A 22,040-nucleotide genomic window follows, 5' to 3' on the forward strand; every position below is an offset into this window, starting at 1 on the left:
GGAGGGGGAGGGGGAAGAGTGGGGGAAAGGTACAGGAATAAGAAGCATAATTGGTAGGTACCAAACAGACAGAGGGAGGTTAAGAATAGTATGGGAAGTGGAGAAGCCAAACAATTTATATGCGTGACCCATGACATGATCTGGGGGGAGGGGGGCTGCTGAAAGAAGAGAGGGTACCAGTAGGAGGGGGCAAAGGAGGAAAAATTGGGACAACTGTAAAAGCATAATCAATAAAATATACTTAAAAAAATCTCATCACTTAAACCAAGCTTTTTGTAAAAAGAAAAATTATTGGAAAAGAAACATCCATGCATCTGTAGTGTAAGCATCTTTCTCCCGATGCCTACACTTGCCTTGCAAAGGGAACTTCCCAGAACATCTGGGAAAACAAGAGTTTTTAGAGCCATCCTATGTTATCTACTTGAATTAATCCTCACCATGGACATAACTGTCCCTATAACTGGTCCCACCCTGGAACTCCCGACAGGCATCAGAGGAGGACAAATATGCCATTGTTCATTTATTCTCACACCACTCACACCACACGGGTGCATCTGACTTTCGTAGGGTTAAGGGAGTTCAGATAGGAAAGGAAAACAAACTTTAATCTGTGTGTGACACCCTCAGATCCCAGGGGACAAAATTCCAAGGAAGATGCCCTTACACAAGTAATTTAATGGTGGAGGGGGGGGCACCTGGTCCCTCTGCTCTCTTTTGTCCCTGGCAGACCCATCTTCACTCACAGGGCCCTCACCCAGGGCTTATCCCTCTGTGCCATGCTCAAGTGGCTCAGTCTAGCAGACAGACCTAAGATCTGCTCTTGTGGAAACTGCTGCTCCCAACTCCAGCCCGCATGTCAGTTAGGGGTCCACGCAATCTCACACACAGCCCACTGCTTAAGTTCTGGTGGCTGATCAAGGGATGAAAATCTCACTCACACTGCAGTGTCTCAGCTTCAAACCATAGGGTGTAAGTTAAGTCCCCTCCAGAAGCAGAAGCATCCGTGTGGGCATTCCCCACCATTAGTAGAAAGTCTAGTCTGCAGTGAGGAAATAGGGTACCAGCCAACATGCACAGAAAAGCAGGGATAAAATTGGCACATGGTCTAGGTCTTCCCAGAGCCAGCTGCACCCGGCTGGGCATGGCCTCCTGGGAGGTCTCCTCTGAGTGATTCTTCCCAGTTCCCATTGTGATGCAGGGAAAAGAAAAGGAGAGAGAGGGAGTGACCATCCTCTTCACCACCTCACTATTTGGGGGCCTCTGTGTCCTCACCCTTGGGTGGAGCTACCACTGTGGAGGTCGCTTTGAGGCTCCGCTTCCGCTTCTGCACATTCTGCTCCGGGTGGAACAAGATGATGTAGGTTTTGGGTACATAGAGCATTCCGAGGGACACTGATGCGCTCAGGCTCAAGGACACAGTCAGTGTGGTGGTTTGGATGTAGATCTGAGCCACAGAAAAGGGACCAGGTGGGACTGAGCCCTGTTCTTTCTCACCCCCACCCTTACACAGCCTGGGGATGAACACTTAGAAAAGGACAACTACATAAGCCAAGGCCCTGAGGCATTAAGAAATGCTAGTCATGGGCAGCTCTGGTGTAGGCAGGAAGGAAGGTGAGTGACATGGCTCTGGTGGTCCAGTGGCTGAGGGAAGAGGGTTCCATTCACAAAAAGTGACACCTGTGGAAATCGTCCATATGCCTAAAAGGGCTAGAGTATGTTCATGAATGAATGGACATGTTTTCACATGCACAAATCAATGAACAAACAGACTGAGTAAAGGAGCAAGTGGACAAATGCATGTATGAGTAAACAAATGTTCTACTATACACATGAATAAATGAGTGAATGATGATCAAGCGAGTGGGCCAGTAGATGAAAGGATCAGCAGATAGAAAGTATATGAAGAAGTAATTGAATGAAAAGTTGATCGATGATTAGAAGCATGGATGAATGAATGAACAAACAGAGGGCAATGGGGAAGACAAACAAGTGAACACGTATTTAAGTACATGAATACATCAAGGAACCAGGCAATCATTCCTGTTTGTGGCTCAGCTCTTGGGACAATCAAGCCCTACCCTTCCATGGACAGGCAGGAAACAAATGAGGAAGCAAAACCAAGGGGAGAATGGAATTACCTTTTCAGCTGACTGGGCAGTGCCAAAGAAGATAGGCACAAAAGCCAGCCAGATGATGCAGGTGGTATACATAGTGAAGCCAATGGGCTTGGCCTCATTGAAGGTCTCGGGCACACCACGGGCCTTGATGGCATACACTGTGCACGTGACCATGAGCAGGAGGCTGTAGCCCAGGCAGCCAATGAGAGACAGATCCGACATGTCACACTTGAGCACCCCTCTGGCTTGCTCTGGGTCCACTGTCCGCTGCTCTTCATAGTCAATCACGCTATGTGGGGGCTGGGCCCCCAGCCACACAATCACTCCGACCACCTACAGGAGACAATGTCATGTCACGGACATACTCAGACTGCCCACCAACTGAGGTCTCTGGCAAGTTAGGGTCCCCTGAAGGCCCCTGACCTACTGGGTAGGATGCTTAGATCTGAGAGAGCTGCCTTGAAGAGAGGGCCATGCAGGAGGGAATACCCAGGAGAAAGCCTGCGACACAGTCCACTGCAGAGGCATGGTTGCAGTGGAGGTATATACTGGCAGCATCAGGACTGGCTGGGGAGGGGTTCCTAGATGTCTCCTTCCTGAATTCCACTCATTACCAACGGTGTTTACTGAGCCTGCCAGGTGCTGTGACTGAAGGCAGAAATCGGAGTTGTGACCCTAAATACATCTTAATCATCTACAGAACAGGAATCCTCACAATCCATTGCAAAAACACGAGGCCAGCATGCAGGAGAGTGGTGCCTGAATCACTGATTAAGGGCCAGGCCTAGCAGAGATGGTCTGTCCTCACAGCCACCAGTGAGGGAGCCTCACCTTCACTCTGTGAACCTGAAACACTAGCTTGTTCCCAATGAGCAGTGAGGCAAACCTGGTTCCTGAGGACTCCACTCCTTCTCCAGATCCAGAGAACTATCACACAGGACATGATGAAACCACATGTAAATGCACCGTGCAGCCCCAGTGAAGAAGCCCCTCAGGGAGTGTTGTGAGAGGGTGAGGAGGGGATGTGGGGCAGTGGGAGGTCATCAGAGGAAGACACAGGTCCTAACAGTGAGGAGATGGAGTTTGAATTCTCTCAGCAATGGGGACATGACCTTGAGCCAAGGGAAGCTGGGAGCAGAAAAGAAAACACCTGTATGAAGTCAGGGCCCTGGAAGGGCTGCCATCCATCCATGCAGGTCGTTCCCCATAGGAGTGCACCAGATCGGGGGAAGGGTCGGGGGGCAGGTGGGGCTGTGCACCTGGAGCAGGGCTGTGTGATCTAGGGGAAGGGGCGCTTTATAATAATGTGTATGACCAGAAGGAACACTTTTTTGTGATTCTCCCAAAGGCAGCCACTTCATGAACAAGGGACTAATAAAATGTCATGCTGCCCACTGTCTTGGAAGGCAGCATGGAGGATTTCTTACAGCGAGGCTCCAGATGGGGGAACAAAGTTTCCCATGGACAAGTAAAACTCAAGGCCTATGATGTGCAGGAGCAGCAACCAAATGTACCACAGTGATTCTGAAACACCAGTAGTTGATAAAGAACTAGGATCCAGCACATGTAACTAACAGGAAATGATCTAAGTGTAGGAGCAGGCAGTCATAGAAGATACCATTGCCATGGTTGGCTGCACCAGCCATGAAGGTGAGGCTAATAGAAACAACAGTGGGGGACCATTGTACACCCATCATTTTGGTAAGTAGCCTAGTGAAGTTTCAAGTGTGCCTCTTAGAAATGGTCTAAGGTTTCTGGAAATGAGGGCATAAAGTGGGGAGTCCCTAGGTGAGCTGGAGAGGCACTGAATGTAGTCTAAGCATCTCTCTGGGGTGCTGGGGTGAGGTGCGTGTGGGGGTTTGGGGAAGGGAGGCATGATACGCCTTTTCCGGATGAGCTGGGCACTACTGAAATGTTGGCCACAATAGAGGAAGTGCATGCCCCGCATGTGCAGGAAGCATCATCTGGCTGTGAATGACATGCACGGAGGCCTGTGGGTGGGAATGAACATGGTCTGCGCATGACTAGTGAGTGGTCAGGAGGGCTCACTTGGAGTGGAGAACATGCTGTCCACTGGCCCTGCAGACTGGGCTGGCTCTGCAGTGTCACACAATGTCACACACCTTTCTCTTAGCAGCACCCTTGGCACAGAAGGCTTCCCACCCAGGGCTTCCCAGACCATGGACTCAACGTCCAAAACTGTGGTACTGCTGTCTTAGATGAAGACCCGAGGCACTCTGCTTCAGCTGCACACACATGGCGAAATCTGGCCATTCATGAACAGGATGTGCCATGCCATGGCCACATCACCAGGGCCCTATCCTCTCCCCAGGCCTGGACCCCAATAACTCCCTCCCTGGAAACAGATTCTTTGCTTGTGGAAAATTCATCAGGTATCTCTCTACTCTATGTGTATATGAGAACCAAGTTGTGGAAGAGCATGCTCAGTTTATGAAACTAATTCCAGTGCTGCCGCTCCCACCTTCTGACCCATTTTTCTTCCAGGAGAAGTGGAGGAATGGCTGGCTGCTCTTACTGGAGTCCTCCTTCCAGGAGATCGCTAGGGCCCTATCTCCTGAGGCTGCATATACTATGTATTTCCAAAATAGAAGAGTGGCTGAGTGGAGGTCAGGGTCCCCCTGCCCCCGCACCTTGAGAGCCCGGGGACCCACCTGCACGGAGGTGAGGCTGAAGGTGATGACAAGCTGTGAGGTGGGGCTGATGAAGGGCGGGGGCGTGACCGAACGCTTCCCCTGCTCGAAGATCCGGTAGATGCGGTTGGTCTTGGTAAACAGGGCGGAGTAGCTGAGAGTGGTGCCCAGGCCGAGGAGGAGCCTCCGGGCGGCGCAGACAGCCGCCCCAGGCTCAGCCACCATGAGGAAGGTGATGGAGTAGACCAGGAAGATGCCAGCGAGCAGCACATAGCTAAGCTCTCGGCCCGAGGCACGTACGATGGGTGTGTCGTTGTGCCTAATGAAGGCGGCCACAACAGCGGCGGTGGCCAGGATGCCCAGTGCCGCCAGGAGCAGCGGCGGTGCGGCCCAGGGCGAGGCCCAGGTGAGGCGCACCACGGGCGTTGGACGGCAGCCCGTGTGGTTGCGGGTGGGCCGCATGTGCCCTGGGCAGGCCTCGCACGTGAACTCATCGGCCTGGAAGCGGTACCCGTCGCAGGCCTCGCAGTGCCAGCAGCAGGGCACGCCCTTCACCATCTTCTTCCGCTCACCTGGCGGGCAGGGCAGGCTGCACTGGGACTGTGGCACCTCCCGGGGGTCTCCCGTCCACTGAAGGGCATCCACCTGCAACCGCGACACAGGGGTTGAGAGCCCACCAACTCTGGCGGGCCACCTCCTGCCCCTGGAGCTCAACCCAGGCCACTCACGTCCAGCTGGAGCCTCTCGGCCCACTGGCCCACCGCCTGGTAGCCACCACTGCCTGCGCTGCTGTTGGCCGCCTGGTACTGGAAGATGTCATATCTCCCGGGTGCATCCCCGTTCTCATTGAACATAACCGGGGTTCCTGCGCTGCCTGGAAGGAGAGCCTGGCATCCTCACCCTGTTCTCCAGTCCGTCCCAGGAGGACTCCTGGAGAGGTCCAAGGCCCGGCCAGGATAAAGGAAGAGCTCACCAAGCACACTCAAAGATGCTCAGCATCATCAGGGAAATGCCAGTCAAAACAACAGTGAGAGACCACTCCTGCCCATAAGGACAGCCACTGTCCAAACAGCAGGAAGTGCCAAGGATCAGCCAAGATGCAGAGAAACTGAAACCCTATGCACTGCTGGTAGGAACATAAAACTGCAGTCACTGTGGAAAACAGCACTGTGGTTTCAAAACACTAAACAGAATTACTACGTGATCCAACAATTCCACTTTTATGTATAAGCTCAAAGGAATGGACGCAGGAAGTCAAAGTGATACTTGTACACTCCTGTTCTTTGCAGCATATTCACAACATGAACGAAGAACGTCCTGGAGATTGGTTGCACAACAATGTACACAACTAAACTGCACACTTAGAAGTAGTTAAGATGGTGAATATACTGTATAATGCTATGTATATGTTCGCACAATTAAAAAGAAAAAAGAAAGCTTAACCAGCCAGGTGAAAGGATGAGCTCAGACTTGCCCAAAAGTCTGAATGTTGGCATGAAATCTGCACTAATATCTGGACAACCAGCTTTATTTCTTTTAGAAGCTTGTTCTTCCAGCTTACGGAGCTGGTCTGGAGTGAAATGCAATTGTGCTGTTTAGCAGAGAGTTTGGTAGAGGAAAGGTGCTTAATAAAATTTAGTGGAAGAATCAAACTTTAATTTTCTAAAGGATAGCGTATCTCTCCCCACAAGCCATGAGCACAGCCATGTCCATCTGGGCCTTTTCAGAAGCACTGACCATGTGCCAGGCCCTCTGCATCAGACTTGCACCTTGTGCTCAGGCAGTGCGGGGCCCAGCTGGGCTGGCAGCATGCCCACTTCGCAGGCAGTGCCTCTCTACTGTCTGCACTGCTCTGAGAGACCAGAAGCCTATGAGCTCTGCACACTGGGGGTGAGAGTTGTGTGTGACCTGCTGAGGGTTCCAGGCAGAAGGAGTCACAGAGAACTTCTCCAACACCTGCATTTTTCAAGTTGGGGCAAGAGGTGGGGACCCTGAGGAAGGAGGAGGGTTAAAAAGTGGTCCCCAGAACTTGGCTCAAGTCCCCAGAAGGTCTCAGGCTCAAATGCTCCCTATACCATGCTGTCTCTCCCACCCCTTTGATCCTGCCTCATTCCAGATCCCACCCAGAATTCCATTTCAAGGGACTCACTTAGGGGCTCCTGCACCACTCACCGTTGAAGCGGACTGCCCGAATATACTGCAGCAGTGTTCGCCCGTCTGTGGGCTCCATTGCCGGACACAGGCCTGTGTGCCCAGGACAGAGTGCCTGGTGCATGCTGTGCAGGGCGTGGGCAATGGCGTACACTGCGTCGATCACAAACTGCACCTTCCCCTCCTGCTCGTAGCCAGAGTCCCGGCCGATGCGTTCCTCACCTGTCCTAGGGATGCCCAGAGGAAGTGTGCCTGGCCCCCCCATGCCCAACCTGGCCTCCCACCTTCTCCCTCGCTTCTCTTGCCTCCCTGGGTAGCTCTCACCTGTGCATTTGCGGGTGGAGTCATCTGACTGGGCACCTGAGCTGGTCAGTTTGCAGTTAAAATTCTCTTCCCAGAACTCTGCAAACCAGATGTTCCGGCGGTTGTTCTCCAGGGAGCGTGTCATGAAGTACTGGTCAAATCCTGAGAGAAGGGGCAGAAGGGTGGCAACCATCCAAGCCAGCCACAGTTCTCCTGTGTCCTCTTCACCAATCGCTCACTTTGCAGCTGGGAATGGCCATGTGACCAACTTCTGGCCTATGGGTTCTGGGGCTTCCAGGCTAGAATTTGTATCCTGATGCAAACTGAGAGCCTCACTGCATGAAAGACTTTTATGTGCACCTTCTTTCCCTCTTAGGATGCTGCTGCCAACATGTAATGGGTGGAGCTTCAGCAGCCATATTGTAAATAGGCTGCGAGGGTGGTGAAACATAGGGGAGGACAGAGCTCAGGGCTTTGAGCCCATCACTGACTCACTGCCTCAAACCTGAAGTCTTGTCTTGTGATGAAGTGCTTTTATTGCCAAAACTATTCTCAGTCTAGTTCACCACTTGAGACCGAATTCATTCTAACGGAAAAAAAAAGAGTATGAGGATGTGTCAGGCTCAGCTGCTCCTTCTCCTGGTGGAGCTGGGCATCATGGCCACCACCACTGGCATGGCCACCTTTCTGCAGCACTGCAACAAGCCCATAGTGCACACCTCAGCTGTGGACTCAGCTACATGCTGCTTTCCAGCACCTTCCTCGTCTGCACCATCGCCTCCTTCAGAGTGGCTGAGCCTGGGGCCCAGCTTTACAGGTAGCCCTGAAGTCCCCCATCAAGTTGTTGTAAAGTGAACACCCTGCTGGGTTTTTCCAGACAGTCACAGGTGGGATGGTGGGAGGGTTAAGGGAAGGGGAGACCTCATTGCTTGGAGGAACTGCACGGTGTGTCCCACGCTCTCTGTTTCTCTCCCTCCCACTCTCACCTGAAATCACAGGGCCCTTGCCAGGGTTAGGAATATGTGTGTTGAATTAAAAAATAAAACAAAGCAAAACACACACACACTAGCTAACAATTTTCCCCCTGTACGGTGGGTGTGCTATCTCTTGTTTGCCAGCTCATTCAAACATTGCTTGGAGGGGTGTATTGACTGAATCTCAGGACCAGAGAACCTAGAACTCTTAGCAGGGACCTGGACCACAGTGTGGTTTTACCAACGGGGGAAATGAGTGCCCCAAGAAGAATAGTGGGGAAGGATGGGGTGGGGGGGATGAAGTGTAGGAGGACACCCCTGTACTCACCATCGATGGAGACTCTTTTGGGCAGGATGGTGATGGCCCCCACAGCCACGTCCTCCAGGTTCAGGATGGGGGAGGCCTTGGCTCCCCAGCTGTCTGAGCCAACCCACAGGAAGTGGCCCGTCAGGTTGGCCTGGTGTGCAGCCTCTAGGACCCTCCTGGTGGGAGCAGGAATGGACTCAGTAAAGGCCTGAGATCTTCCTCCAACTTACCTCTCTCCACTCACCCCATTCCACATCACTCATCAGACTCCCATTTATCATGAAAAATGGGGTGTGGGGTGTTTAAGACCCTTGCTCTGGGCTTCTCGGTCAGGAGTCCAGCCAGGCTCTGGCCCAGGCTTGCCCTCTTGTTCTGTGCACTGTAACCCACTTCACACTGCCTGGAAGGAGGGCCTCCCTCCTCTTGCAGAGCCTCCTGTTGCCTCTGCCCCCGGGGTTCCTTCCCTGATGCTCATTTTCTGCACTCAGGTCTGCCCACAGGTCTCCCCCACTGTGAATTATAAAAACAGACATGTATTCTTGTGTGTTCCCCTGGTTGGACTTGGAGCTCCTCCACCCATACCAGGCCTGGCTCATTTCTGGGGCACCAGGCAGAGATGGCAGCAGGGGCAGTGTGCAGGGAGGGGAAGTAAGAGAGGGTGGAGGGGAGGAAGGGAGGAGGTGCAGGGGGTGTGGGAGAAGACAAGGCAGGGCCTTCAGGGAGAGTTCAGGGAGAGCCTCTGAAGAATAGTGGCTGAGGCACCCCCTGTCCCACCTGATGTCGTCTTCGCTGGCAAAGATGATGATGCCCCGGGCGTTTGGCGTCTCCATGAGTCGCCTGATCACCTTGTTGAATTCTCCTGGCTTTGGTTCTCTGGGAATCTTGATGGACTGTGCTATACAGACCCCCCCTGCGTATCCGGGATGCCAAAGTCAGCTCTCATCCATCCCACCCACCCACCGGGTTGCCACTGTGTGTGACTGTGTAGTGTGATCTTCAGGGGCCTGGGCCTCTCCTGCCAGGCCATGAGGCAGGGCTGAGGCCTCCAAAGAAAAGGGACTCCTACCCACAGAAGACACCATCCAGGCTTCCCACCACAGACCAGCGCCCCTTTCTCATGGCCCTTGGTTCAACCCCATGTGGGCTCTTTGGTGCCTCCAACCCTCTTGCCCCAGCTCACCAGCCTCTCGGGAGATCTGCACAAAGGCCTCAACACCGCTCTCGCCATAGTTGCCCTCAGAGGCCAGCGTGGACACGTAGTTCCATCCCAACGCCCGCACAATGTCCACCATGGCCTGTGCCTGGTAAGAATCAGGGGGCACCACGCGGGAGAAGAAGTCGTAGCGTGTGGAGTCGCTGAGCTCAGGGGCTGTGGAGGCATAGCTGATCTGGGGGATCTAGAAGGAGAAAGGACACCTGAACTGTGGATAGGGTTAGTGAGGCCAGTAATGAGTGCCCAGGAGGCAGGTGAGGTCATGAAGAGTTTGGGGTGGGAACCTGAGCACCAGTGGGAGTGGCCAGTGGTGAGGGGAGAGATCTGATCCTCATGACTGGGTCTGATGAGTAGGGGACATACAAGGGTCTGGGGCAAAGCCCCACATCCAGTTGGGCAGGGTGTGTCAGAGCGGAGGAGCAGTGGGAGCGCACATCAGCCTGCCGCCAGTCCAGCCTGCAGGCTCGGGCTGTGTCTGCCCTGGAGAGGGACATCTTTGCCAGCCCCTGAGGAGACCCTTTCCTATCTCACACAAAGGCGCAGTCTGTCTGGGTGGAGGCAGCCCCAGGAGGAGAAGATCAGACGGGGGTGCAGGGGAGGCAGGGGAGCATGTGATCCAAGGCTGTGTCTAGCCTGAGGCAAGGGCCTGTTTGGACCTGGGTTTGTCTATGTGCAAGAGAGCAACTGCGGCAGGGACTGATGAGCTGAGCTGAACCAGGAGAAGGTGGGCTGCACGGGAGGGAATGGGCAAGGCAGGGGCGGAAGTGAGGAGTCGAGGGGAGGGAAGCTAGCAGATGGAGGGGAGCATCAGAACTATTTTCAAGAAAGACACAGTCACAAGGGAAGCCTCAAGTGGGAGCTGGGTGAAGCTTGGAGAGGGGAAAGGTTCTGGAAGGATGGAGCTGGTCCGGTCTAGGGAGGACAGGGTTGTTTGAGGCAGGACAGAATGAAAATGCAGAGGGTGAAAACCTATGGAAAGGGAAGGCAGAGCAGGAGGAAGAGGGAAGGAGTGAGGGAAGAAGGATGGAAGGAGGGAGAGAGAGACTAAGGGAAAAACAAGAAAGACCAAGAAAGAGGGGAAATCAGAGAAAATGAGGCAGAGAAGGGCCTGCTTGCTGCAGTACAACTAGTGGACACTGTGGTTGTTCTGGGCACTTTCGATTCTTTGGTTTAATCTTCAGAAAAGCCTTCCAGGTTGATTGTCCTCAGGGAAAGTGGTTTAAAATGACTAGGAGCACAGGATGAGAAGTGAACTCAGAAACTCTTATCTTTGCTACTGGACCAAGAATTGCAAAGCAGCCCCCAGGGAGCCAAATGGGGCCCCGTGATTAAGCTTTGTGCGCTAGTCTTTATTTTTTTTAATGTTTAAATTTGCAGCCAGTGTCTAAAATCTTAGGGCGCAGCACCACCTCAGTCCTGGCTGGGCTGGCAGCAGTGGGCCCGGGGCTCACAGGGTCCTGCTCATTCAGTTACAGTGCCCATTCGGACCCTGAAGGCCCTGGAGTTTGAGATGCTGCACTCAACCCAGGGGGAGAAAGAGAAGCCAGAGCTCCAGCCAGGGAAGGAGACAAAGCCCACAAATGTGACTAGACATAGGCTGGTGAGGCAACTCCCCCCGCCCCCCGCCCCCCCCCACACACATGGGGCAGCCACACAACCTCTCTCCATGCCAGCTAGAAGGTACTTCTGTATGCTCTGCACCAAAGCTGTCATCCAGCAGAAGCTGGGGTGGGAGGGATTAAGTGGCTGCAGATGACAGAAAAGGGCCCAGAGGAAAGTCCCATCTAGTGCCATGGAATTGATACAGAGTACACTCCTGGGATAATCAGAAAAACTCAAGACACAGAAGTCCCTTGCTGGGCCAGACCCTGGTGGAAGCAAAGTCTTCCTCTCTTCTCATATAGGAAGGGTTAGCAATACTCCAGTGAATGGACTGAACTCCTCAAGGCCCCCTAATCATGGATTCAGACAGCTTCCCAAATCACTGCACCTCATTTTGCAAGGGAGATGCTGCCTCCCTCAGAAGACAGTTCCCAGGGGACAAGGGCTTGGTGGGCCTGTTTGAGCCTCTGGGACAGGGCAGGGCGCTGCCGGTGAGGACTCTAGAAAGGAGACCCCACTGCCATCCCTTAACAGAACTTTAGAGACAGGCATTTGAAATTGAATTTGAATGATTCTCAAAAAAGAGGAGGAGGTAGGTACAAGTCTTTGCAGGCCCACTCACTCCCAGAGCAGCCAGGAACTTGTCCCAGTTGCTCCACCAGAAGGAGGGCCTTAGTGCCAGGAGAAACTTGCTCTTGGTCACCCAGAGCTCTCCTCAGGGTCCAGGGTCAACACCTCCATGCACGGTTGTGCAGGGTGTGCCCCAAACTAGGACACCGGAATAAGCAGCCAAGTGGGGTCTAAAGTCCAGTGCGCCCTGCTCGTTCCGTTTGCCCTCAGCCCAGGAGGTCAGTTTCCTCGTTCATACAGTGGGCTGTGTGCAGTTCTGAGGTGGACCTGGCTCGGGGTGGACCTAGCTCAGGCTGGCGTCTGGCCCGACCCACAGAATTTCTTTGAAGCAGCTGTTTATGAATTGGAGTGATTTCTGCAAGGAGACTAGACCTCAATCACTTCAAGGGCGAGGACGGGACAGAGGGGCTGGACACTGAACTTGGTCCACCGCCCTCACCGCAAACAGGCGCAGCACGTTGGCGACCATGATGGAAACAGAGCTGGCCGAGGCGCCCACGACAGCCACCACGCGCTCGGGGGGCGCGGCGCGCAGCGGGGGGACGCCGCCAGGGCAGCGTAAGGCTGCCTCGTCGCCATCCCCGCGGCCGCGGATCAGCGCCTGTACGAAGCTCAGCGCCTGCTCCAGAGCGTACGTGTCACGCGAGCAGGTGTCGAGCAGCCGGGCGCCCAGGCGCACACCGGGCAGCAGTGTGGGATCAGCGTTGACGCGGTCTAGCGCATACAGCATAGCCTCCAGCCGATGCACTCCCTGTTCCTTCTTCAGTGGACCGCATGGCCTGCCCGCAGCCCCCCGCGCGTGCACCGGGAACAGGCCGCCCAGCGTGAGGCCGCCCGCCAGGCGCACGGAACCCGCTGCGCCCCCTGCGCCCGCTGCGCCCGCCAACGCCAGAAGCAGCAGCAGCACTGGCAGCAGCTGCGCCAGCAGCCCCGGCTCCCGGATTCTCCGAGGCCTAGCCATCGGCTCGCCGGCTGCGGAAGGAGAGCGCGTGGGAAGAACAGCACTGGAGAACGCTTTGAGTGCCTGGCAGGGAGAACTGGGGGAATGCGAGCCTCCGGGCCTAGGGAGAGAGAGGCGCACAATAAATGTTGGCTGAGCCTATCCAGAAACTGCCCCCCCCCACACACACCCCGCCCTCCCCCTCCGGCGCTCAACACCCACTGAACCTTATCACTCGGGTCCCCTGCCCGACCACTGTCTCCGGCGCGTCAGCCCTTCCCCTTCTCGACTGTTCTGGGCCGCTTTGCCTGGGGCCCATCCCTAGCGCACACCCAGACGCAGCTCTGTTGCCGCACTCACCTCCGCTGTCGGGTCAGAATGCAGCTGTGACCGACGCAAATCCAGGGAGGATTTAAGGATTGTGGGGAGGGCTGAGAGGCTGCCCTGGGAGCAGAGACCCGCCTCAGCCCCGAGCCAGGGGTATGCGCAGAACTGGCTCCACATCCTTCCCTCTCTCTCCTACTCCCCGAGTCTGCTCTTGTTCTCTTTGGATGTGTGTCTGACCTGACTCTTGGGTTGTCTCTTACACACAGCTGCACTTCTCTCTCTCGGTCGGTTTCTCTCTCCTCCATTTGTCTCTACTTTTCTCTCTCTCCCTTCTCTTCTTTCTGTGTCTGACAATTTTTCTTTATTTGTCTCTCTTTTTTATCCTTTTCTCTCTCTCTTCTGGTCTTTCCTGGCCACTGGTTTCCTGGCTCCAGCTGCCTAAGGCACTTCCCAACTTTCTCCTTTTAAAACCTTGCAGTAAACCCATGAGTTGAAGAAGAAAGGAGCCCAGGCTGAGTGAGCTGTGTGGACCTGAACAGAAAGAGGGAGAACAGGGCTGGGCAGAAAGCGACCAGGGGGGAAGCCAACCTTTAATATTAGCAAGGACTCTGCTTAACGCACCAACAATGACCTTGCAAAGAAGAGACTTTTACCGGAGCCCCATTTTGCAGTTGAGGAAATAGAGACCTCAAGTAGTTAAGTGATCTGCCCAAGGTCACATGGTTGGGGTGTGTCAGCGTTAGGATTTGCACCTAGGTCGGTGTGAAACCACCAGCCCACATACATCTGATGGAAGGAGGGGACCGGCCAGCTTGCCCTACCAATCAGACCCCCTCCTCCTGAAGCTCCTGAGGGAGCCCTAAGGACTTGCTCTTCTGGTCCTTTATAAGCCTTCCTGGGCTCCTGGGTCTGAAGCAGTGAGTCACACTGTATGAGGCTCTCTGTACCGGACTTTATCTCTTCATTTTGGGCTAAAGGGACTTGCCCTAAAGATATCTTTACTGTCCTGCCTGAGGCCGTGGATTTGGCTTTCTGAGGCCCTGAGAGCAAAGGGCATGCTGGAGCCAGGTGGTGAGCTCTCAGCCACAGGATTAGCAGGCTTGTCCTTTGGGGCCTGAGTGGCTTGGGCTCCATTAGATGGGCTGGATTAGGGTGGCACAGGGATTTGGTCAAAGCTGGAAGTGAAAGCAAGTAAAAGCCACATCACCCTTCTCTCTTTCACCAATATTTACAGTCTCTGCTTCCAAAGCTGTCCAGGCACCTCTCCCTGAAAGAGGCCTGGGTCAAGCACAGCTGCACCCATTGAACAAGTTGGGAAGAATGGAGCATTTACTGTATTTTGCCGAGTATAATGCACACCCACATTTTTGGCCCAAACTTTCAGGAAAAAAATCTTTTGTTTTAATTTTTAAATCAATTTTTATTTATTTATATTTAGAAAAAAACAATTATTGTATTCCAGGGCAGTATTTTGCATATAGATATTGTTATTGCTGTCTAGAGTTACCCTTTTAATGCATACATGTAAATAAAAGAATTAAAAACATTTATATAGATACAGAATCAGTACTACTCATGTGTAATGCACATCCTTATTGTTCCCTCAAAAATTTGAGCAAAAAGGTGTGCATTATACATGGCAAAATACAGTAACTCTGCAAACCTGGCATTTGAGGTGGGTGGGCTGGTTGCTGGGCTCACAGTATCCCTTACAGCCACCTCAGGACTGGTCAGACAGGGCCACAGCTGACATCACAAAGCAGGTTCCAACTCATAGAATCAGAGCATCCCTATGACTCCGGAATGAGGATGGACCATTAGCGAACTGGGGCAAAAGCCTTCACTGAGGCACAAGAGGTGGGTCAGAGGGTCTGACCCACACATTGGAGGTGAAATTGAGAGAAGTAGGTGGTCCCCTGGCATGGGAAGAACTAGAGGTCAGGGAGAAGAAGGCACCATAGCATGAACACCTGGGAGGAGGGTCAGTGTCCCTGAGAATGTGACAGCCAGGACCTAGAAAGAGAAGAACCATGGAGAATAGAAGCCAAGAGTTGGATTTGGGACACAGGAAAGTCAAGAATTCCATTTGAGATTTGAAGGCATATGTCAAGCCTAGGGTTGTATTTGTGAGTATGGAATTGAAGGAAGAGGCCAGGGCTGGAGATGAAGCTGAGGTAGCAACAGCAAGTGTGTGGGATGGATAATCTCGGGTGAATGAACTCGCCTGTGCACAGCTGTGCACGCCTGTGCCAGCTCATCCCATCCATGGACCAGCATGTACTACTCACCAGTCACTGGAAGCCTACAGCTCATTTATTTTGAACAAGTAGGTTTTGGGTTCCTAAGGATACTTTGAAAGCAGGTATCTCTCAGCACATGTCTGAGTCAGCGTGATCTCCTGACTGGGAGATTGAGACAGAGATGCTCACTGTTTCATAGCGCTGGAGCCTAGAAGTCGAAAATCAAAGTGTTGGCAGATGTGGCTCCTTCTGGAGACAACTTCTATGAGGGAAGAATTTCTTCCAGACCTCTCTTCTTAACTTGTGGATGGCTGTCTTCTCCCTGTGTCTCCACGTGGTCTTCCCTGTCTCCACATGTCTGTGTCCAAGTCTCCTCTTCTTACAAGGCCACCACTCATATTGGACTTGGGACACCCTAATGACCTCATTTGACCTTGATTATCTCTGTAAAGACCCTGCCTCCAAATAAAGTTACACTCTGAGGCCTTGGGGGTTGCACTGCAGCACACAAACCAGCCTGTAACACCAGGTAAAGACTTTGCAAATGAGCTTTTGCCCAGGGCTGCTAGGCCTTTGCTTTCAGACAATAATAACTGATCACATTGGTTATGAATTGACTGGTGGTCAAGAGCAGACACTGAGCATAGACTTGGTCTGCTCCAGTTCAACTGAGCAGACAGTTTCATCCCAGACACTCTGGCACCCCCAGAACAACCTGGATAGGTAGGGCCTGCTCCTTTCCACGGACCACCAAATGCAGAGTGTTGTAGCTACTGAATATGAAGTTTAGTTGAAAACAGCTGTTGCAACACCCCGATGCTCATTTGGTCATGCAAGCTTAGATGACAGTGATCACAGAAATCTTTGGAACTTGTATTAGAGTATGTCTCTCTTCCTAAATTACACAGGTACAGTTTTGCCTCCTTATGACATTACATAACTGGAGAGGAACAAAGGGAAAAACTTAAAGTAATTTGATCAAATCTGAATCTTGCCCTAAGTAAACATGCACAGACCACTAGACAAATAAACCAAATGTGTGTGATACTGTATAAAATTGTCAGCTTTTATTATGTCACTCCATATGATCTTTATTGATTTGAAGATCAATATGAACATAAACATTTGGGTTCGCAGTTTTGATAAAGGAAGAATTTTGAAACAAATGTTTAAATGCACCAAAGATTAATTTGTAAGGTGGTGTTTTAGTCTGCCTTGCTACAAGGCAAGGAGGAATTCCAAGTGTCAAATATATTTGAAGAACTCTTCATTTAAAATTTTTATTTACTAAATATCAGAGAATCCCTGATAGTTCAGGGATACTGCCTAATTGTGTTTTTAATGGCAAAGTCTTTGACCAGAATACACATTTTCTTCAAACTTTGAGAAATCAAAGTGGATAAGGCCATAGAACGACTCTTAGAGAAGTTTTCCTAGACAGGGGTCAGAAAACTTTTTCAAATCCAGAAAACTTCAGTATCATGGAAATGTCTCCATAATACACACAGTGTCAAGGGAAGATCACAGCAGAAAACATTTTCTTAAAGGACAATGTGGTAGGCTGGATAATGCCCCTTCCCAATATCTGTTCAAGTTCTAACCCCCAGGACCTGTGGGGTTACCTTGTATGGCAAGTGGGACTTTGCAGATGTGATTAAAATAAGGCTTTTGAGATGGACAGATGGTCCTGGATTATCCTGGTGGGTCCTGTGTAATCATAGGGTTCTTCTAAGAAAGAAGGTGATGTGAAGATGGATGCAGGGAGAAACTTGAAGATGCTAAATTCTTGCTTTGCAGATGCAGAAATGAGCCACAAGTTGAGGACACAGCTGTGAAAACGAACAGGCAGGAAAATGGCTGGTCCTCTAGCACCGCTGAAGGGGGCTCCACCCTGCTGGCATCTTGACATCCACCAGTGGGTTTCAGAACTTTGTAAGAAAATACTTTTTTTGTCCTAAATAACTAAGTTTGTGGCAATTTGTTGGCATGGAAATAAGCAACAAGAGCACAGGGGGCTGTGTGAGTGGGATCTCCACTCTTCATATCATCTTGGGTCAGGAACACCAACTGCTAGGTCTAAGTTGAGGTCTGGAGGGCCTGCCAAAGGCCACTGGAAAACTGAGGGGTCGAGGAGCAAACAACAGTGCTTCTGAGCTGTCCACACATAAATGGATGGAACCTGAACCCTACCTCACTCCACACGCTAACACCAATTCCACATGCAGCAGTGACCTAATGGAAATGCAAAACAATAAAGCAGGTAAATGATAGCATTTTAGGACCTTAGAGAAAGATGTGTAAAAATGAACAAAAAAACACCAGCAATAAAAGAAGAACACTATAGTTTAACAACTTTAAAATTAAGAGCTTTATCTATCACAAGATAAGAATAAAATGTGGATGACTGTTGAAGCTAGATGATAGGTTTATGTAGGTTCATTACATTATTTTCTCTAGAAAATAAAACTAGGGGAAAAGACAACAAAAGGAGAGTGAAAAGTTAAGGCACAAAGTGTGATATAACCTACAAAGAACTAGTATCTAGAATGTAGACAGAACGTCTATGCGACAATTATAAAAAGACAGATTATGCATTAAAAATGGATAAAAATTTGATAGTCGCTTCACAAAAGAGGATATCAAAATATTAATAATCATATGAAAAGATACTCAATCTCATTAAAAATTAGAGAAATTTAAATTAAAACCATAATGAGCAGAGAAGTTCCACTGGTAACTGAAAATTCCATGTGTTAATGCAGACAGGGAATAATAGGAATTCTCATACAGTGCTAGTGAAAGAATAAACTGGTGTAATCCCCAGGAACACAGTTTTGCATTAGAACTGAAACTTTCATAATGGCTAAAGTTGGAGATACACATGCAGTATTTCTCAGCAATTTTACTCCTAGATATATTCCCTGGAGAAATAAATGCACAGATGTATGAACAAGAATATTCAAGGTATCATCATTCATTAGAGAGAAAAAATTAAAACAAATCAAAAGTGTATGACAGTAAAGTGAATAAATAACTTTTGTTATGTAATTGAATGTAATATTATATGGAAAGTTAAATGAATCCAAACTATACATAATGACAGAATAATCTTACATATTGTTGACTACATACACTGTGATTTCATTTTATATAGTATTTATAAACATGCAAAGTAGATCCTATGTTTAAAAATGTATACTCAGTAGTAAAACCACAAAGAAATGCAGGAAAGAATTGTACTAGGTAAGTAGTTAGTGAGGATACTTATGGGTTGTTGGGGATTATACCAGTGTTTAACTTTTTTAAAGATTTTTATTTATTTATTTTTAGACAGAGGGGAAGGGAAGGAAAAAGGGAGGTAGAGAATTATCGATGTGTGGTTGCCTCTTGTGCACCCGCTATTGGGGACCTGGCCTGCAATCCAGGCATGTGCCCTGACTGGGAATTGAACTGGTGACCCTTTGCTTCACAGTCTGGGACTCAATCCACTGAGCCACACCAATTAGGGCAAATTTATACTAGTGCATTACACTTCATATTTACAATCTTGTACTTTAAAAGTTTATGTGTTGTTTTCACAATTAAAAGATTTTAAAACACAAGAAAGGTGGGACAAGTAAGATGTGAGAACTAAATTAGAATGTGTCAGTAATTAAGATAAGTGTAATGGGAATAAGTGCTTCAGTTAAAAGACAAATTTTGAGTTTGGATAAAACAAAATTCAGTTTTAAGTTGCTTATAAGAGACACACCTAAATATAGGGGTACACATCTGTCATTATTTGATCTATTTTGTGCTTTCTTGGAAGAACCCCACTTGAAAGAATTGTCTTTATTTTACTTGATATAGTGCTTAACTAGTGCTAAAAGTCTCTTCCTGGAGAGCACTTGTCAAAAATTTATAAGCAGTGTTGGGAACCGCCCTGCTTGCTTTCAGAAGCTATAATCCCCCATGTCTAAGGCTGAGTAAAGGACCTTGGGACCATAGGCCACTAAGGAGACAAAGCTTATCTTCCTAGTAGGGGTACCACCTCTGCCCCCTTTTACTTCACCCTTCTTGGCCCTGGGTGGAAGACTGGTTTGCCAATGATGGGTAAGATTCCTCAAAGGAGGGATGACCTAACACAGGCATGGTCTTGAAGGGGCCCTCAGGGAAGGACTTGGGGGGCTATAGAAAAAGGGGGTGATGGCCCTCGCCCCTCAGCTTTGACATAGCCTGAGTCCTCATTCTGTCTGCAAGAAGTCTCCTAATCTCTCAGCTGCCTTACTTCCCCTGCCTGACTTAAACCTGAAACAATGCCAGAAGGTGGTTCATCCCAGTGCTGGAAAGGGTGGGTTCCCTGGCGTGACCAGGCCTAAGAAAGAATGCATAAAATCCTGTGAAACCTGCTTTTATAAGAATGTCCTCAATTTTCTGATAAGGCTCCAAGCATAAAATGAGTTTGTATCCCGAAGTTTCATAGCCCTTTAGCTAACCAACCCTGACTAAGAATAAGCCCTCATAGTTCTTTGAATGTTACCTATTGTTTGATCATTACTGCCCAACAATGGTGAATGAAAACTTTCCTTGAGGTAATGCTCCCAGAAAAGCAATAATAGTTTGTCCAGGCACAGGTCAGGGCTCTCTCTCACTCAGAGAGTGACCATGCCATCCCTTTTTCTCCACAGGACTTCTGCAGTCCATGTGAATTTGTTTGTTGCATCCACAACACCATGGACATCACTGGTCGGGGTCCACATCAAGCAAATATCACAATATTGAGTTGACTAAGGTGATGGATAACAGCTGGTACAAAAAACAGACAACCACAACAGCTTGAAGGGAAAAGCAGATAAATGAGATATCCACTGGGGCTTTGAAAGGCTCTGACACCCTCCCTGGACTCTAGAAGGCTACACATGTGCATAGCTTGTGTTAGTACTCAGGAAAGACACAAGGAAGCCCTGAGCGCTCATGCTGGCTCACCTTGAGGCTCTATAGCAGCAGAAAGCAAATGCTAAGGCAGAGTTGTCAGCTGCCTAATTGAGTACTGAAGACATATCCCTTGGCAAAGACTGGGAGATTTTTTAGTCCCAAGCCTTTAAAGAAATCCCTGTGCAATCATTAGCTGACCACTGTACTCACTAGCATGCCAAAATAATACAGACTTTACAGAATTAGTTCAAAATAGTTAACAAATGAACAAATAAACAACATTTGGAAAGGGAAAGAATCTAATTCCAAAAGTTATCACATTATAATATTTTAAATATCTAATTTTTAACAAAAAATCATGAGACATGCAAAGAAACAAGAAAGAATGGCCTAGTCAAATGAGGAAAACAAAAGCAATTTACTGATAAGCACAGGCATTGAAGTTTCTAGACAAAAACTTTAAATCACCTATTTTAAATATGTTTAAAGAGGGACTTCCGGCCAAGATGTAGGTGTAGGTAGACACACTGTGCCTCCTCACACAACCAACATAAGGACAACAAAAATTTAGAAACAAAATAACAACCAATACTGACAGAAAATTGAACTGTATGGAAGTCCGACAACCAAGAAATTAAAGTAGACATATTCATCCAGACTGGTAGGAGGGGTGGAGTTGGGCAGCTGGGTGGAGAAGAGTTGTGGCAAAAAAAAAAAAAATCGGTGGCTGGCTGACCCTGGGCATGCAAAGCAGCAGCTGGTGGACCCCTGGCATGCAGGTGGTGGCTGGTGGACACCGGGCATATAACGCAGCAATGGGCAGACCCAACGAGGCAGCAGATTGTGGAGGGGCACGGTGTGCAGGGTGGCTTGTAGACCAGACGGTTGGTCCCACATTCATGTGCAGATAAACTGGGAGGAACAATTGGGGAGTGAGACAGACCATGCAACCCAGGGTTCCAGCATGGGAAATAAAGCCTCAAAACACCAATTGAAAATACCTGTGGGGGTTGAGGTGCCGGGAGAGACTCTCAGCCTCACAGGAGACTTCACTGGAGAGACCCACAGGGTCCTAGAATGTACACAAACCCACCCACATGGGTATCAGCACCAGAAGGGCCAAGTTTGCTTGGGGGAAGTGTCAGAAGTGACTGAAATCTGGCAAAGAGTAGAGCAAGTGCCATTGTTCCCTCTCAGATCCATCCCCCACTTACAGCTTCACAACCCAGCAACTGGGTTGCCCTGCCCTGGTGAACACCTAAGACTCTGTACCTCACTACATAACAGGCGAGTCAAGACAAAAAAAAATGGCCCACACGAAAGAACGGATCAAAGCTCCAGAAAAAAATACAACTAAGTGATGAAGAGATAGCCAACTATTAGATGAACAGTTCAAACCACTGGTGATCAGGATCCTCACAGAATTGGTTAAATTTGGTGGCAAATTAGATGAGAAAATGAAGGTTACACTAAGTGAAATAAAGGAAAATGAACATGGAACTAACAGTGATGAGAAGGAAACTGGGACTCAAATCAATGGAGTGGACCAGAAGGAAGAAAGAAACAACCAAACAGAAAAGAATGGAGAAACAAGAATTCAAAAAAAAATGAGGAGAGGCTTAGGAACCTCCAGGACATCTTTAAACATTCCAACATCTGGATTATAGGGGT

At 49.8% G+C, this 22,040-nt stretch overlaps 1 protein-coding gene across 1 annotated transcript; it reads right to left on the reverse strand.

The window, feature by feature from the left end:
- Positions 1–1,130: 1,130 nt before the first annotated feature.
- On the reverse strand, positions 1,131–13,504 carry GRM6 (glutamate metabotropic receptor 6). The gene is made up of 11 exons (XM_037056638.1): positions 13,249–13,504; positions 12,388–13,009; positions 9,684–9,900; positions 9,278–9,413; positions 8,525–8,679; positions 7,244–7,384; positions 6,941–7,141; positions 5,497–5,642; positions 4,790–5,413; positions 2,139–2,450; positions 1,131–1,444 (listed from the first exon to the last, which is right to left on the reverse strand). The coding sequence occupies exons 2-11, from the start codon at positions 12,907–12,909 to the stop codon at positions 1,247–1,249; spliced, it is 2,652 nt and encodes an 883-aa protein (XP_036912533.1). The 5' UTR covers positions 12,910–13,009; positions 13,249–13,504; the 3' UTR covers positions 1,131–1,246.
- Between the last annotated feature and the right edge of the window lie 8,536 nt (positions 13,505–22,040).

The sequence above is a fragment of the Sturnira hondurensis genome, unplaced genomic scaffold (genome assembly GCF_014824575.4).
Source record: "Sturnira hondurensis isolate 20B ecotype Veracruz unplaced genomic scaffold, ASM1482457v3 Scaffold0009087, whole genome shotgun sequence".
Classification (NCBI taxonomy): domain Eukaryota; kingdom Metazoa; phylum Chordata; class Mammalia; order Chiroptera; family Phyllostomidae; genus Sturnira; species Sturnira hondurensis.